This window comes from Glycine max, chromosome 4, assembly GCF_000004515.6.
Source record: "Glycine max cultivar Williams 82 chromosome 4, Glycine_max_v4.0, whole genome shotgun sequence".
In the NCBI taxonomy this organism is placed as follows: domain Eukaryota; kingdom Viridiplantae; phylum Streptophyta; class Magnoliopsida; order Fabales; family Fabaceae; genus Glycine; species Glycine max.
The window spans coordinates 6,333,912-6,353,507 of record NC_016091.4 but is presented as its reverse complement, the minus strand read 5'-3'; the positions used below and the strand labels follow the sequence as shown (position 1 = coordinate 6,353,507).

The 19,596-nt window shown below is 31.3% G+C and overlaps 1 protein-coding gene across 1 annotated transcript; it reads left to right on the top strand.

Annotated features, from left to right (window-relative positions):
• Window positions 1-17,398: 17,398 nt before the first annotated feature.
• Window positions 17,399-18,887, top strand: LOC100788810 (uncharacterized). The gene is made up of 2 exons (NM_001317503.2): window positions 17,399-17,895; window positions 18,166-18,887. The coding sequence occupies exons 1-2, from the start codon at window positions 17,603-17,605 to the stop codon at window positions 18,635-18,637; spliced, it is 765 nt and encodes a 254-aa protein (NP_001304432.2). The 5' UTR covers window positions 17,399-17,602; the 3' UTR covers window positions 18,638-18,887.
• Window positions 18,888-19,596: the final 709 nt, after the last annotated feature.

Sequence of the window (19,596 nt, the reverse complement as noted above, 5' to 3'; positions counted from 1 at the left end):
AATATCAATAAAGTGTTTTAACATATAATTAAAATATTATCATTCAAGCTAAAACAAAATGATATTTTTTTAGTGTAAATCAGAGCTCTAAAATATAGACGAAGCCATTTATTGAGTGGATTAAATTAAGATTTTAAAAGTTTTTTTAGCATAAAAAAATATATTATGAATTTTAAAAGATTTAGTAACAATGTAATGATTTTTAAGATTTGTTTGAAAAACTTTTATGATTTAAATTTTGTAGTTTAGATTTTAAAACATAAATTCATAAGATTTAGAAGGACCTTATAGATTTACAAGATTTTAAAGGATTTTATGAATTTTGTAGAACATTCAAAATTATAAAAATCTATAGAAAAAATTGATAATCTATAAAATCTTCTTTCACTCATAAAAATCCAACGAACCTTCCGTGCCCTTAATTTTTTCATGAAAAAATAAATGAGTCAGGTGATTTTTTTTTTTGTATTCTATTGGATTCAACTTTTGAACATGATAAATCATATTCAATTAACAATTGAAGTAGCAAATTAGGTTTTTGTTATTGCAAGTTTTTTTTTCCATAGCAAATGATTGCTTTTTTAAAGGAAAAAAAATATAATATTGGTTATCAAAACAAAAAACAACATCCACAAGTCATAAGGGAAGACACGCTTTAAGTCAGGTGTACCTTGAGGAATAAAAGGTTCATAGTTGAATCCTGACTTTATATAATAACCACTTCCATAAACAAGTTTTAATAGATGAGATGAGTTTCAAATAGTTCAGCCTACCATTGTTCAAAATCATATTGTTTCTCATCAACCAAATCTCCTAACACGTTGCATGTTAGAAAATGTATCTAAGTTTGCAGATTTTCCTAATATTGAAACAAATTCTCATTTAAGTATATTGCTGAGAATAATTATATTTGTATTAATAATGAAATTTTGAATAAGCTACAAGAAATGTCATTAAAAAAACCAAAAATACAAAAAGAGAGAATTTTCTTGGGCCGAAATGTCTATGTGCCCATAAGATATAACAAATGATTCTATTTATATTTTAATAATAAAAAGTTGTTATGAAGAAGCAAGAGAAAGGAGAAGCAAGTTGTACATGACACTGGTAAATGAATATGTCGTTATTGAAAATGAAGATTGTCAATGTATTGAAAGTTATAAAGTGTTATATATGAATGCCTATATTATATTCAAAAAAGAGAGAAGGAAATATAAGTAATGAGAAAAAGAAAAAAAATCTAAAAAAATCTCAAGGTTTTTTGTTGGATTGTTTGATATATATTTTTTATTGAAAAGTCACATGAAATTCATACTAAAAAAAATTCATTGAAGTCTTTGTATTTTTTAATACTAAATGACTTTTTTTTAAGTTGTAAATTTTTTTAATTGAATACAATTAGATTTTATTGTATTCCTTAAAAAATCTCAATAATTCAAATTGAATACCACAATAGTTATTTATATCATTTAAAAGTCTTGATTAAATACCTTAATACTTGTGCTCCTAAATATGGTAATTGCTATCTCCACTACCCTTATTACTAATACACTCTCTTTTGCAATTTTATTTTACCGAAATACCCCGTGTTCTAGAAATAAATAAACTCCCCTTTTACCAATGGTGATTTTGTAAACATTGGTTGGCCAGGTGAGAGGGCTGTTGGAAACTATTATGCCTTCAAACCTTCATGGACGAAGTGTGGGAACATGAATTGATCAATGTGTTTTATTTAAACAATAATTAAAAGTAAAACGCGGAAAGGGGGAAGTCAAAATAGGTTTTTGTGATTACGCATATTCAGATTGCACCGTGACCATCTTTGAAGAGAACAAATGTAATTCTAATATTGCTTTCTAGTCGTGACATAATTATTCAATGCAGTTTATCACTTTATCTCTTATTCCCTTTTTCAATTTCCATCCACAACTTTGGATTATTTGATCTACGATATTCGTTGCCACTGTTTAAAGGTTTTTTCAATCACTTTGGTAATTGGATCGATGAGGGTGTTGAACAATTGTGCAAATTAAGGAAAAGGAAAAAGATCATTTAAAGAACGGAAAGCATGGAAAAGTAGTTGTGATCAGATTTCCAGAATCTGGTACCCAGAGGAAGGGAGGGAGAAAGCATAGGGGGAGTGTATTACTACCTTTCCTATATATAAAAAACAAATACTTAATTAACAAAGACCAATAAAAATAACTAATTTGGTTAACTTTAATTAATAATATCATAAATTTAAATTTTATTCAAAAAATACCAATTAAATCAAATAACTTAAGTGATATTGCATTTAATAATACTATTCATTTTTTAAGAAATATTTTTTTTACACCAAAAAATATGACTTATCTCATCAGCTCTACCTGTTTTTTGGGTCAAGAAACTTCTGACCTCTAATGTGGACTCCTTGTAATTGTCTCGGGCCTTACATAGAGTTCAATCTCGGGCCTATGAAACATAAGAATGTCCCCTGAATTTAGTTTTCCGCTACATACTAATCACAACTTTTTTTTAGACCTACTACGCGTGCTTAAAATTTAAATGAGTTCGGAAATTTGATATTAGATCATTTTAATATATAAACTTAATTTTTAAAAATATTTCTCAATATTAAGTTTGTAGTAAGACTTACACAAAAACTATATAAAAGATGTTTTTGTTAAAATCATGTTTAACTATATTCTCTCATTTGAAAAAAGAAAAAGCTTTTTTTGTAAGCTTAAAAGTGAAAAAATCCCTCAAACTTGTGTTTAGGTGCTGTACGAATGTCTATCATGTAAGAAGCTTACAAAGAGTCCTATAGGAATGAGAATATAATGCATTGAAGGGGACATGTGATAGTGATAAAAGACCACTAGGTACATTCTAAATTACATAAGTATTTTAAATATAAATAAATTAATGGATGCAGAGTTATCTTATGCTACATAGATTTGAGACACTAGAGGACATTCAAAGATAGCTCTGCTCATTGCATCTCTTCAATTTGGGAACTTGTTACAATTAGATTTATAAAGGCAGAGCAGAATCCAGCCTCATATTTAATAAGGCACTAATAATTTCTCATTTTCTCTCCCTCATTGAATAGTGGCTATTGTGTATAATTTTCATTTGCCCCGCTGTGCATACTGATAATACATAATATATAGCCTTTACATTCTCATATTCTGATTTCTGAGTATTGCCATTCAAATGTCTGGTGAATTTCCATGAAAATGGAGTTTTGTTAAAGAAAAACTGATTATTGTGTCCCCTGATGGCCTGAACGGAGCTATGAGATTTATAAGTGCGCCGATATTATGGTTATTAAGTTTGGACCATTCCAATGAGGTTCATTTGTCACACTCTTAGCTGAAGTAATTTTTCAAAATCCTCATGTTCGTCCATTCAATTGCTTTGTAGCAGTAAGATCGTTGTAATATGATGGATTTATGTACAATTTTGTATACTCTTAGCGGCCAAAAATTAGTTTATTAGAATGTTAATTTTATTAGCAAATAAAATTTGTAATCTTTTTTTTTCTTTCTTTTAGCTTAATCATTCAATTCACCTTAGATTTCTGATCAGTGAAAAGACTCAGATAAACAAAAATTTTAGTCATCAAAATCGTGGGACGGAAAGTGGAAAATGCAAAAAAAACACTTGTGAGAATACACTTGTCAATTTTAGCAATGTATTCACAGGGAGACTCAGTTTATCATTTGACATTTGTCTGCCTTCATTGAAATGATTGAATGCATATTTGATCCTCTCCTGTTCTTGCGTTCCTCGTTTTAAATAAACACATTTGTTTCATCTATTGTGAGGTGTGGTGGCATTTCTATTTTCTCCTTTTTGCTAAATTTGTTCATCGGGTACAATTATGTGTTCAGTTTCTTGTGGAATTTATTTTGTTTTGAAAGCAACTAGACCATCCACAGTTACTGCTGCACATCTGAAGGTGGCATATTTTCTTTTGTAGTTAACTAGTTATCAGCCACATCTGAAAAGTGACACTGATATATAATGAAAAATTATTATATAGTTCAAAACTATCACATAATTATAGTTCTAATCAATTTTTATGTAATAATAACTAAAATTTCAAATTACATGTCAACGTGAAGATATTAAAAGATCATGATATTTTTCATTTAGTTTTAATTTTGATTTATAAGATTTTCAATGTCACGACTAAATTTTTTCCTGGTATAAGGCATTGCTAACTTCAAAGTAAGTGGGTCCCGGTACTTCTTTGAATAATGTAAACCAAGCTATCTCAAATCAGTGAGAAAGGGATCACACTGTTTAACTCTTTCCCCAACTACAAGTACAGTTCTTTGTGTCCAAACTCTTTTTTTTTTATCCTTGTATCTCAAACTGAATCATAGTAATTGCATCAGGTAAGGACAGTCGAACATGTAAGGACTGAAATGCATCAACCGGAAACATTCAATTATGGGCATTTTATCCCAATAATAAAGTCACTTTTGACTCACAACAAATATCAAACCACTGCCTCCAAAAAAGAATACCATCATTATCCAAAGTTAAAGTTTGTGCTACACTGCGGCTTCAACTCAATGCTTTATCCTCATCAATGTTTGTGCTAGCTACTTCAAGTCACTACTTTTTTCTTTTTTTTTTTCTTTTGGGTAGTGGAGGTCCTACCATTGGCCCTAGCTAAAGGGTCACGGGGTCTCATTAGGGAGTTCATTGTGATTTGATGCTAACGCTTCGAGAAATTTTCTGGTAGGTAGATAGCGTTTATCATTTGCACTTCAATTAACAATGACCATATATATATATATATATATATAAAGACATTTTCTAAAGATAGGCGCATTTCTAATATAACTCACGCATCCCAACTAATGGTGTTTTTTTTTCATGCTATGACATATCAAAGGATTCAAAGCACTTCCTCATAATGTAATGAAAATACTTAACAGTACCCCTAGACACTACTTCATGTTTGTGCTACTTAAACACATGCTGCATTATTGACACTAAGATCGATGGAATTCCAGGATGGCATTGACAATTCATTTTTGGATTACCCTTTATCTTATCAACAATTTTCGCCATTTTCTCTTGTTTCATTCACCTTTTTTTTTCCATGGCCTTTATGCATCTAAGTGACTTAAGTGGACGTTGAAACTTCATAATGTGTGATGGATCAAGTTTCCCTAAAAGCCCGATAACCTATATATCGTTCATATATGTTCGTGTCGAAGTTAGGCATCAACCTCCATTCGAATGATTGCTTTTCGTAGACAAACCAAACTTTCTCGTATAACACTTCCATCATTCATTTGGGGTGCTACAATGTTGCATATCGACGTTGACGCTCACTTTCGAAAGTAGAAAGAGACAAAAGCAAAGTACTGCGGTTTATCATAGCCTTCTTTAATTAATTAACGGATGAGATACAACATTCTTATAGTAATAAATTCTTGTAATATTACTACTTACTATTATTTTTATTGCATTTTTGTGTGTTATATGATTTATTTTATTTCACAAATTTTCTCTTTTCTCTTATATTTTTTAATTTGTAACAAATATTTTAGAAAAAATAAAGAATAACTATATTTTCCCTTAATGAAATGATAATTGAAGTCACGGTTTTATGTTTATAATTGTGCAATTTCGTTTATACAAAAAAAGTTAGGCAGGAAATCTAACTTTCGGGCAAGTTACGGTTAGGAGAAAGTACAAAATTTGGGTAACAGTAATTAAATTAAGTATTTTTAATGTCATTCACCTCAATAATCAATGCTGACTTTTGGTGTTAATTTTTAATGAACAATATTATAATTCCATTTTTTTTTAAAAAAACAACACAAAAGATTTCTAAACCACTGCACTTAATATTTATCTGAAGATAAATCATCTAAAAATAATAGTTCCCATAGCATTTAAATTCACTTTTACTCTTTATAACTATAACTCATCGGGGCACAATCAAGCAATAGTTGCCCATAATGGGTTTCCCAAGAGGCATTCAAAATACTTTTCTTAATGAATCTTTAACGGAGTATAGTAATTAGTTATTGGGTTTCATATCTTGGTTTTCAAAGAAATATTAGTCACGCAATGAAGAAAGTGACTCTCAATGCAGCAAAAATTGATGACAAAATAACAGTATATCACCGTTAAAGTTGGTCATAGAAGCTTTAAGGTGTTTTATTATTTTCATGCTAAACATTTCTTTTATAAGTGATATTATGCATTATTAATACAACACATTTCTATAATCTTTTATATAATGTTAATTTTTCTGTCTTATTGCATTACATCAATTACTGTACATCTCACATTTTTCTCTTTGTATGTGAGATAAGATAAGAAGTGCGTGTTTAGAACCAAGTTTGAAACACAAATGCCAAATTCATACATTTCCTCCACGTCCAAAGACCAAAATAGTGGAAGTTACCACAATTTGTTTTAAGTGGATGTTGTTTTTCATGTTTGTGATGAGTTTCAAAACACACTAGAAATGCACACAAGGTACGTACAATTGGTAGCACACTTCATACTTAGAGCTTACTGTCATTATGCTATGAATATATCATTGGGTTGATTTCTAAACATGATGAATAAGATAAAGGTTATGTACTTTATTTGTTCTCATTGGGTAACAAAATTTAGAGTTTTCTTTTCTTTTAGAAGGTTACTAGTATATGATAATGGTAGAAATATATCTTTCTTTTATTTAGTTTTCATGGTCTATTGATCAATGAACTATATAATAAAAGTTTTAATGTCTGGATCAGTATGAAGGGTCATCCGACTAGCTAGGGTGTTTGGTACAAGAAAAATTATAGTTAAGTGTTGTTAGTTTTAAGTCAAGACACATTTTCTATTGGTTTTCTTTTGTCAAGACACTTGATGTTTATTTGTTGGCTTCTACATTGGTATGTTGGGTTTCCCTTCTCGTACTATACGATGATACGGGCTTCCATTCAGCACTGATCTAATTTTTAGAGCTGTTATTAAAGTTAACAATCTTATTTTATATGACAAATTATGGTGAAACAATAGTGTCAAAAAGATTTACATTGTTAGTGTATTTAAATTAAATTCTTAAAAGTATAGGTAAAAGTAATCAATTTTAAAAATTAAAAAAAATATAGTTTTCATTGAAAATATTTTAAATTATTTCTTTAAATTTTATGTGAATCTATTCCACCTTTTAAAAAGAAGTAATTTGCGAAATAAGTTACGTGAAACATTTCTTTAATATTATATTTCTTTACTTCTTCAAGTATTTTTAATCTTCTTCTACAATTAATATTAAAAATTTATATGAATAACCTATACAATAAAAAATAATGTTTGCTTCTAAAATAAAAATAATGTTTGAGAAAAAAGTAATTCGTTGATGTCAACAAGTGTCATATCAACAAATAATCCTTGAAGATGCTCTGTTAGGGTTTGGTTCCATGGGCAAAAGGGGTGTTGGCCGGTCGAAGAAACTGGCGGAGACACGCCGAAAAGGGGTGGAAAGGACGATAATAACACAAGCGAATGTTGAATTGGAAGAATCGGTTTCGGAAATTGAAGGAGTGACTGTTGAATTTGAGGAATCTGTTTCGGAAATTGGAGGAGCTTCTATATTGTCGGAGGAAAAGTGCAATAGTGAGGTATTGGAGGCTCTGGTGATGAAAATTGTTGAAGAACTGAAGTCGACGGTGAGGGAAGGGGAATCCCAACCTAAACCGTGGGTGGAGGTAATTCAGGGTAATAGAAGCTTGAATCGTGGAATGGCGGTTGATTTTGTAGCTCCAACATTTGTGAACGGTAAAGCTAAAGTTACGATTGATGAATCTGATGTATCTGGGGAACTTGAATTTTGGGAAATTTTGATTATTCTCTTTGCACTAGGTGAGTCTCTTTCTATGAATGCTGTGAAGAAGTTTATGGAGAAGACCTGGAATTTCATTTCACTACCAGAATTATTTTACAATGATGATGGTTACTTCATTATGAAATGCAAGAATAGGGAAGACATGGAGCTGGTTATGGAACAAGGTCCCTATTTCATTTACGGTAAATCATTATTCCTCCGCAAATGGACATCTGATTTTGAGATGAAGGAAGATCTATTACGAGTTCTCCCAATCTGGATAACTTTACCTCAATTGCCTCTGCATCTGTGGGGAGAAAGGAGTATTTCGAAAATTGCTAGTGTGGTTGGTAAACCTATAACAACAGATGAATGTACTGCGAAGAAACTACGAATCTCGTATGCGAAGGTTCTGGTTGAAGTGGATATTACTCAAAAACCTATTGAAACTGTTGACATCATGGATCACAAAGGGAAACTCGTGGAGCAGAAAATAGAATATGAATGGAGACCAATGTATTGTTAATCATGCTTGAAGATTGGACATGATTGTGCCATTAAGAAAGGTCCTGGGAAAAAGCTTATACAAGAAAAGGTGTGGAAACCTACCAAGCAAAATGAGGCGAAACAGAATGAAGAGGAGCCTATGAATATTGTCATTAAGAGTGCAGAACAGCAAGAAGAACCACAAAAGAAGCAAGAAGAACCACAAAAGAAACAGGAAGAACCACAAAGAGAGCAAGATGAGCCACATAAAGAGACACATAATGATTGGACAGTTGTTACATTAGGAGAAGTGGATAGAGGTAAAAGAGCTATGATCCATACTCCTAAAAGTTCATTTGGGCCTTATCAGAACTCAAATATTTTCACCCCACTTAGGATTGGAGATTGTCCTAAGGGGAACAACACAACTTGACAAATGATGGTGAGTTGGAATGTGAGGGGCATTAACAAGGTAGCTAGGAATAAAGAGGTTAGCTCCTACCTCCATTCTTTTAATGTTCCTATAGTGGCTTTACTAGAGACTAGAGTTAAAATGCATAATGCTAAGAAAGTAAGGAATAAAATAGGTGGCAGTTGGAATTATATGGACAATTATGATAGACATGAGAATGGGAGAATCTGGTTGTTATGGGACCACAGGGAAGTGAATCTGAAACTTATTCAAACTGATGAGCAATTCATTCATGTGGAAATATACTCCTTGGGTCAATCTCTTAAGTTTGTAGCTTTGGTGATTTATGCTTTTAATCAACTGGATAGAAGGAAGGAGCTGTGGAACAAAATTGAGGACATTGGTAGAAATCTGAATGGGCCTTGGATTGTGATTGGTGATTTTAATAATGTTCTGAATAGTCAGGACAAAATTGGTGGTAATAATGTTGTTGAGACTGAAGTTAGGGACCTTAAAACCATGATGTCAAATATGGGATTGTTTGAAGCTGATATGAAAGGAAACCATTACACTTGGTCGAATAAGCATGTTGTTGATGTGATTTACTCTCGGATTGACAGAGTTATTGGTAATGTTGATTGGTTTCAGAAGTATCAAGATGCCTCTTATGAAGTTCTGGATCCTAATATTTCAGACCACTCTCCTATCAAAATTGGCCTGCAGATTCAAAAGCCTAGAAGAGTTTACTTGTTTAGATTTATCAACTGTATTAGTAAGGATCCATCTTTTATGCAGTTGGTTGCTTGTAGCTGGCATGTGGAATCTAGAGGGACTTCTATGGAAAAACTTTGGTACAAGCTTAAAAGGCTCCAAAGTGTTTTAAGACCTCTGTCTAGACAGTTCACCAATATGCAAAATCAAATCCAGCAAGTTAGGCAGGAGTTACATCAGGTCCAAAATTTACTGCAACATAATCCTTTTGATAATTTGCTGTTGAAGAAAGTGAAGCAGAAGAATGAGAAAATTATTCAGCTGACCCAAATGGAAGAAGACATTCTGATGCAAAAATCTAAAGTCAATTGGCTTAAGCTTGGTGACAACAATAATGCTTATTTCCATGCAACTGTGAAGGAAAAAAATAAGAATAAAGGCATTTATACTTTGACAGATTTAGATGGAAATTTGTTGTGCACACAAGAGAGTATTGAAAAAGAGATTGTGAGCTTTTACAAAAAGTTGGTAGGTACTAAAGAAACTGATTTGAAAGGAATTGATATCCCTGTTTTGAGAGATGGTAAAACTTTGTCTAGAGATCTTGCTCAGCAACTCATTAGACCTATTGACCTAAAAGAAATTTGGAATGATTTAGTGAATATTGGTGAGACCAAAGCTCCTGGTTTAGATGGATTCACTTCGCATTTTTTCAAAGTAGCCTGGCCCATTGTTAAATATGATGTGCAAAATGCTATTCTGGAATTTTTTAATACTAGTAAGTTGTACAAAGCTGTAAATTGCTCTATTGTTTCTCTGATCCCTAAGTCCCCGGAGGCAAAAACCATCAAAGACATGAGACCAATATCCTGTTGTAGTACAATATATAAGGTGATCTCGAAGATATTGACTAGTAGACTGAGTGCTGTGATAAACAGTGTGGTTGAAGACACTCAATCAGCATTTATTCCTGGTAGGAATATCCAGGACAATATTCTTCTCACTCAGGAGCTGGTGAGAGGGTATGGTAGGAAAAATGTGTCTCCTAGATGCTTGGTGCAAATGGATATTCAGAAGGCTTATGATACGGTTGAGTGGCAAGCATTGCAGCATATTATGGTGGAGTTGGGATTTCCTCAAAAGTTTATAGACTGGGTGATGACTTGTGTTAATTCTGTTTCCTACAGATTCTCCCTTAATGGTGCTCCAACGGGTATTTTAAAAGCTCAAAGAAGGTTGAGGCAAGGTGATCCAATTTCTCCTTTCTTCTTTGTTCTTGTTATGAAATACCTCCATAGAGTGCTTCAAGGCCTTGGTGCAAACCATAACTTCAATTACCACCCTAAGTGTGAGAAGCTGAAAATTATTAATTTGTGTTTTGCGGACGATATTCTGATTTTCTTAAGAGGGGATCGTGGATCAATGAAGCTGATGATGAACAAAATGAAAGAGTTTTCAGAAGCAACAGGTCTTCAGATAAGTCATTCCAAGAGTAAAATCTATTTTGGAGGGTTGGATGAGGATACTCAAGTTAGATTGAAGCAGGAATCTGGTTTTTTGGTTGGTAAAATGCCTTTTAAGTACCTTGGTGTTCCTCTTGACAGCAAAAAGCTCACTATTAGTAATTGTCAACCTTTGATCGATAAGATGTTGAAAAGAGTTCAACATTGGAGCTCCAAACTGCTATCATATGCTGGCAGGGTGCAATTAATTAACAGCGTGTTATTTGCCATCGCAAATTATTGGCTCCAAATCTTTCCTTTGCCTAAGAAAGTGGTGAAGCATATTGAAGGGATTTGTAGAAGTTTTCTTTGGACAAGTAAGAGCAGTAACAGTAGGAAAGCCCCTATTTCTTGGGATCATACTTGTGATCCAAAAAATGCAGGTGGACTGAATCTGATTGGTCTTGAGGATTGGAATAAAGCTACAATTGGTAAACTTCTTTGGAATATTTGGGAGAAAAAGGATAAGTTGTGGATTCATTGGATACACATTTATTATATGAAAAATAATAATGCAGATAACTTCCAGCCGGGGCAAAATTGTTCTTGGACGTTGAAAGCTATTTTCAAGTATAAAAATTTACTTATGCAGTCTGCGGTTTGGAAGGAGATGTGTGATGCTGGAAAGTATAATACGAGGAAAATGTACCAAGTGATTAGAGGTATTAAACCGCAGGTGGAATGGAGACAAATTATTATAGGTAACCATGCAAGACCTCGTGCAATTTTCACTCTGTGGTTGGCTTGTAATAAGCGGTTGTTAACAAAAGAGAGAATGATTAGGTTTGGCATGCTCACTGATGGTTTGTGTGTTTTCTGTAAGATGGCTGAAACATGTCAACATCTGTTTTTTAGTTGCTGTGAAATCAAACCAGTTTGGGAGAATACTATGTGGGATGATGAGCTTGGTTGGATTGTGGAAAATACTAAAGGCAAAGGTTGTAAAAGAAGTTTGATGAAGCTGACTGTGGCTGAAACTGTTTATAGGGTTTGGTTTGTGAGAAATCGGATCATATTTCAAGGTGGTAAGAAAGAAGAGCTTCATTGGGAGACCATAAAAAAATGTGATTCTTAGAAGAGTTGTAAACAATAGGAAACTTATGATGTATTGCAATAGGAATCTCTAGTCTTTTTGGGTTTTCTTGTCAGTTTGGGCCTGGATCTTCATTGGCAGATTTTGTATTGATCAGTTTTTGGCAATAAAATATTCTTTATTAAAAAAAAAATCATGTTTTATTATAAAATAATATTTAAAAATGTATCAAATAATTACTATTAAATAATCTTCTCAATTTTATTGGATTGGGTGACCTGGATAATGATGATGAACAAAATAGTTTATTGTAAAATTTCAATGAGGACAACACATTAACATACTATGTATTAGTTCACATGTAAAAACAATTAAACATAAAGATTCTTTATAAAGATCCTCTGTCAAAGAAAGGAATATTAAACATAAATTAGTTTGAACCTTGTGAATTGGTTTCATCGCATTGTTTCGCTGGAATCCAAAATCCTTTATAAAGATCGTAGCAAACCCTTATCAGATAAGATGTGTATAATGACCCAAATATAGAGACTGCAAGATTCTCTCTTTCTCAAATGAACGGTTAATTTAATTTGTTATCTCTCTCAATCTATTTATTTTGATTCCTTTAATTTCAACTTCAATTTAAATATATATATATATATATATATATATATTTTAAAAAAATTATTAATTTTTATAATAATTACCTTAAAATTATATAAAGAATAATTTATAATTAGAATGTTAATATAAAACTATTTTATACTTGCACACTGTATAATAATTAAACACTTAATTTAAATTCAATCTCTTGTTTATAAAATTTAGTGAAATTGGTTTAATAATAAAGCTGTATCAGAATTTAAGCAAGAAGTTTATTGGATGGGATGAGGCATGCCAACTGGATCAAGTGCATGATTGATTAAATTACTCTATTCAAAGAGATAAGGTAGGTCTGCAAGAGTCGCTCTCGCTCCTCACACTGACCCAATTTCCTCCTATCATATTAATCTCATCGCAGTATTTCTAACTTTTTTTTCATTATAAAATTCCCTTATTTTGGAATATCTGTCTGCCAATAAGCCAAAGTCCACCAAAATCAAACTGTGTGATATTAATAGGTATTTTTTTCCTTTTGTTGTTCAATGTGGCCTTGTACCACTCTGTTTCTAGGTCTTGACTGCTTAATTAAATCCAACACCTAACTATGTTTATCTCTTTCTCTACTTCTCCGCCTCCACACTCATTTCCATAAAAGAAAATTCATTTAATAATGGGATAGTTACCAACTAGTAGGGACATTAACACCTGCAAATTTCATATTAAAGCCATGTACCGTACGTTGTTATCTGTGGGCTGTTGCTTCTTTTTTTTTTTTCTGTCATCAGGCTTCAATTATGATCTGGATCAACTTGAGATTTTAACAAATATAATATCAATGGCTACTGTAGAAGTAAAACTAAAAGTTAATCAATACAAGTAAACTTAAAATATTATGAGAATAAATCCTTGATGTATATGTAGTCAAATTTAAAATAAATGCAAAAATATATAATAAAATACACAGTCATGATTTTAATTAATCTACCAATCGCCAATTCGCACATCATCACATCTTATGTCCACCAACCCAGTCTTTTAAGATGACCCATTTTCCCCACCATTTCAGGATTTTTTCGTGGGTATACCATTTGAGATCCCAAATTCAGAAATTTATTTTCTATGAAGACGGGAGTGGAAGAAAAATAATGAAAGTAGGTTCCAACTTTCAAACCGGGACAGATATCACACTTTATTCTCCCCGGAAAAAGATTCTATGGCATGCGGAAACCGAACTATTATATAATGAAAAAAATATATATCAATTTATTTTAAGAATAATTTTTATTTTTGTCTTTCATTTGAAATTTAATTATTGTAATGAATATTAACCATTATATTTCAAGAAAATGAATCACTTGGATGAAGAATAGTTTTCTTAAAGTAAATTGATCCCTCCTCAATAAAAAATAATAAAATTATTTTAAATTAGATATATAACTTTTTATATTTTTTAAGTAATTGTTTTGAACAAACTGTGACAAAGGGGCTTCTTTGAGAGCTTCTGCAAACGTATGGACCCAAAACAAAAACTATTGAGGGAGAGACAGGGCAATTTTTTTATTTCTTTTATAATTATTTAAACTTCTAATGTTTAGCAAAAAATGACTTTATAAAAAAAATATTTACACATTTTATATATAAAAATATAAAATTAGTTATATTCCAAAGATAAAAATAAAGAAAATGCAATAAAAATTATATTTCAAACAATAAAAAATCTATAATTCATATTAGATATCAATCATTTCAAAAATATATATAATTAAAAAATTTGTTAAATAGTTTAATAACTATTTTGTATGGATATAATACATTGTTGATTATTTAGTAGGAATTAATATTCTATCTACTTGTCAATTTTGTTCATTATTATCCAATGAGTATTATCCAATTCATTGGGATGATAAAGTGAAATCAAAGAAGTGTGCAACATTTATAAACTTCTATAGAACAAAAATGCATCAAACATTATAATGAGCTACAACTATTTGTCTCCCTTCTGCCACTAATACAAAAAAGAACTTTCTCTAGAAGATAGTAATTGTTAAAAACTTCACATATTACAATTAGTATTATTTTTTTCTCTGTTTTGAAAAAACTTGACAACAAAACCATCAATACAAGTGGTAGCGCCCAGGGACGAACTCGGACTCAAAATAACAAGAAGGACTAACCATGAAATATAATATTCATCTAATGAATTATATATCATCAATTTGTATATATACAAAATATTGATAAAATTGGTATTTCAACATGTTAATTAAATTAATTATTTTGGTTTATTCAGTGCGATGTCTTTTAACCGTTGTTTCTTGCCAGTTTGCGTTTTCAGAATTTGAAAATTATGAGGATTTCCTGTGAGTCTAATGACAAACAAAAATTTATTTGTCTGTAAGAAAAACAAAATTAATAAAATATAATATTCAAATAAGATTTCTTTGACAAAAGATAAAATTACTATTGATTTTATAATTTAAAAAAGTCAAAAATAAAAACTGATATTATAGTAACTGAAGTTTGATAAAATATAACATTTAAACAAGGTTATAAGATGAGATTCTTATTGATTCGATAGTATATATTATAAAAGTTATATATTAAAAATAAATTTTCACACTAATATTATATGTCTATCAATTCTTTTAAATTAAATTTATTCAATTTTCATATTGGTATTAAAATGGCACATTTTGTATAGGCAGTTGCATTTTTTTTATGGATATGTTACGTTGTGATCTTGGGTTTATATAAGGTCGGCAACGTAAAAGGTAAATAAAAGTATAAAAAAAATATAAGTGAAGAAAAGTAAAAAAATGTAAAAAAAAACTGTGAACATTGAATTTAGAAAGAAAAAAAAAGTGATTTAGGTTTAAAATATAAAAACATATAAGGGGCTCCTACCATGAATGCATATCTCCTTAATAATGGTATGTATTTCTTAATTAAGTAGTTTAAATTTTAAATTTTAATTTTAGATATAAAATAAATTGTGTTAGAAGAAAAATATATAGTCTCTAATTAATATTAGTCACTACTTTTGACATAATTATTTCGTATTAATATCATAATTAAAAAAAAAATTAAATAACAATCAAACAAGTCTCACAATACTCACAATAGTGATCTCATAATCCAAAAAAAAATAAAATCAAATCTTATAACAATGATATATAATACGACATTTAGTTCTATATATGGAATAATTAAGTTTAGTTTTCACATAGTTACATTATGTTTAAGATATGATCAGGTAAAATATGATTAAATGTAGTAAAATACGATAATGTATAATCATCTGGCCCGGTTGGTCCAGATCTGTTCCAATGGAATGAATAAGTATTGAACTCAATCCTATACTGCGGAGGATACACAGTCTCTTGGGTTCAAATAGAAAGTAGGAAGAGACTAAAAATAAAATAGATTCCACTCAATATTGATTAGAGGGTATCTTATTGTTTATTCACTTAAAAATAAAATAAGCTTTTTTGTTATTTTTTTACAAAATTACCGGAGTGAGTAAAATGAATACCGGGTACCAAGTTTTTCCAAAGAAAAATTGTAACGAGTACTTGCCTAAACTTGTTAAATACGGATTGCGATAACACAAGCTTATGCAAATTATGACATTCATTTATTGCTTAAATAGCACAAACCACAAACTGAATCGAAGTGGTTTGCACACCCAACTTCAGATGAAATGACAACTTAAAATGATTTTTTTTTCCAATTATAATTATAAATTATCAATGACAAACAACTATGCAATATAGTTCTTTCTTTATGATTATTGTCGCAATCTCTCTATTAAATCTCCTACCAACTACAATATCAAAGTCTTTGTTCTGATTTCATCCCTATCCTCCTAGGGCTCCAAGATGTACTACATCTTATCCAGAATAGTCTGGAAAGACAGCAATTTGCATAATGATCATTGACATTTATTGTAATGTAACGTTCCGAAGAAACCCATATTGAATTATTGAACTTATTCTCGAAGACAGAAAATATAAAACTACTAACGTAGAAGTAAAATTTTACAGGTTACGATGGGACGTTAAAATATTTAAAGGGAATGCGGTTTCAGGTTTCAACATTCAAGTTTTTTTGTTTACTATATTTCCATCAAAATCAAAATGAATTAGAAAGGCGTGTCCTTTATAATTTAAGATAAATGTTAACCCATGGTTTTAGAGTATTGATTAAAAAAATAAAAAATAAATATTATTGATTAAAAAATTAAAAATAAATATTTTTATTAGCATAAGTAAAATGATACTGTTTATAATTTTTTTAATATATATTTTTTAAAAAATTATAATAAATATTTTCTTTTTTAGTTTCTTCATCAATGTTACAAGACATTGTTTAGCCAGATCATGATTTAAGAAGCAACTCCTTATCTTTGACATAATATGCAAAACAGATTCAGAAAATAAGGCAAAGAAATCTTGGTTTTAAAAAGAACGATAACTATACTTCTCTAACAAAAGAAATTCATCAAATTTCACAAGGAGTGTATGAAAAACATGAATGAATTATTCGATTATTCTCAAAAACAAAATGATTCAATTGCAATATACGGAATCGAAATTCCCGAATAAGGAAGCACGCGCTTGGTGTGATCTAATAAAAGGAAACACGAGAGAGAGGATAAGCATCGGACACCCATGATGAACAACATTAAACACATTCAAGGTAAACGGACTTTTCTGGTCCCTGTTCTTGCCACGTCATACAGAACGTGTCATATCCTTCTGTCTCTCACACTTTCATTTTTTATATAATCCTTCCTCTTTCACCATTTCACTTCATTTTTTCTCGGCCTTCTCTCTCTCTCTCTCTCTCTCTTCGTTCTTTTGGAGTGTGTGTGCACCCATTGATGACAAGCAACCCCATTGCATGGAAGCCTAAGAGGAGGAGAAGACGAAGAGGACAAGGGTAACTGAATCGCCGCTTCTGCAGCTTCGTTCTTTCGTTTTTGTTTCATCTTTTTAGCTTCAGAGGGTAAATAAAAAATGGAGGTTTTGGTGGGTCCCGCTTTCACCATCGACGTTCCCTCGTCTCCGCCGCAGCATGCCGGTTCCGATGATCGGATCTTTCTTAACGTGTCACCCGAAGAAGGTGATGGGTCGAACTTTCGTATTTCGGGCCCACCCAAGTTCTTCGCCGGCGGCGAGTCGGAGAGTTCGTCGTCGATCGGAACCCCTGATGACAGCGACAACGAGGAGGAGGAAGAAGTGCAGAGCCAGTTAAAGATACGAACTGGGTTGGGTTCTTTGGATGCTTTGGAAGAATCTCTTCCCATCAAGTTAATTCCTTTAATTTTCTCTTTTCATCCCGCTTCTTTGATTTGATTCTCGTAATCATCGAATGTTTTTCTTTAACCCTTAGATTAGATCCTTTTTATTTTGAGTTGGATAAAATTATAATATTTTTTTCATTTATTTTGGGTGGTAATAAGTAATAACTAATACTAACTAGTAAAGTAGTAATTGGTGTGTGTGATTTTTGTTAATTTGATTTTGGATTATGGAATCTGATACGGGTATGTTTTGGGATTTTATGGTAAGCGATGCAGGAGGGGATTGTCGAGTCATTTTGATGGAAAATCAAAATCGTTCTCAGATCTATCTCAAATGAGTAATTTGAGTAATCTGAAGGAGTTGCAAAAGCAAGAGAGTCCTTTCAACAAGAGAAGAAGGGTTTTGATTGCATCCAAGTGGTCCAGAAGATCATCTTTCTATTCCTGGTCCAACCCACAATCCATGCCTCTTTTGCCTGTGGATGAGGATCAGGATTATGATTATGAAGAGGAAGAAGAAGAAGAAGATGACGAAGAAAAAGCTAGAAAAGTTCCCTCTGCTTCATCTTCTTCGTCTTCCTCCTTGGCCGAGGAAAAGAAACAAGAAGATCAGGTTCAGCTAAGACTCAACAGAGTGCCAGAATCTTATGCTGCTCATATGAGACTTAGACTTGGAAGCTTCAAGGCTAGAAGCTTTTCTCTTGCAGATCTGCAAGAGCATGATGATGAGGAAGAAGATGATGATTGATTAAATTAACATTTAACATAGGTTTTTTTTTTTTGGTTTTATTCTTTTGTTATTGTTGTTGTTACTAAATAAAATTAAATAGTGTATTAATTTTAAGTAAGTGTTAAAAAACTTATCCTTCTCTTTTTACTTTGTTAAAAAAAATTGAATTTTGCTAAGGAATATACTGTGCATATCCTTTGGGTATTCTAGTAAAGTGATGAAAGCCTTCATGGTTCATATAATGACAGAGTTCTGAGCTTTACTTTTCTTTTGATGGTGTTTGTTTGCCAATATAAAAGTGGATATGGATATTGGGACGCAACGCATTCATATTCTACAAGAAGAAAAAGATGCACAACCAAAATTGGGTCTTTAATTTTGTTTTCTTTTTTCCATTTTCTTTTTCTCTTTTCATACATAGTGGCAAATAGGAATAAGATAGGTGGCAGATGATGATGGCCATGGAACCGTGGTCACTTGGTCAGTATTTAGAGCGTATCTTAAACAAATCTTATCCTATCTTTTAAACTATCAATACTTCTCCTATAAAAAGAAAGACTTTTTTTTTTTTATAAAAAAATTGTCTTTATTAAATTATTATTTTATGACTTGCAAGTTGTGCCCCCTTGTCTCTTCTTCAATAAGAATCGAATTTGAAGTGTATGTAGTCTTGATCTACCTAGGTAGGCTTTGCCATTTAGGGTTTCTTGGTATTATGTTAACTTGACTTCTTTTCTTATTAACATGGTTTGGGCTGACTTTTCAAGTCTCATATAAGAGATCTGTTGTAGGATCCCTTGGAATTTCTGCCTCGGAGTTGGGTATGTGGATGGGGGGAGTGTGGACCCCTTCCATTCTCTCCGATAATTAATAATATTGGGGAATTGGGGATGAACATTGGATTCCAATTTCCAAGTGTTTTATTATTTTTTAAAAACAATAATTATCTTTAAGAAATACAAGAAATATATTCTAAC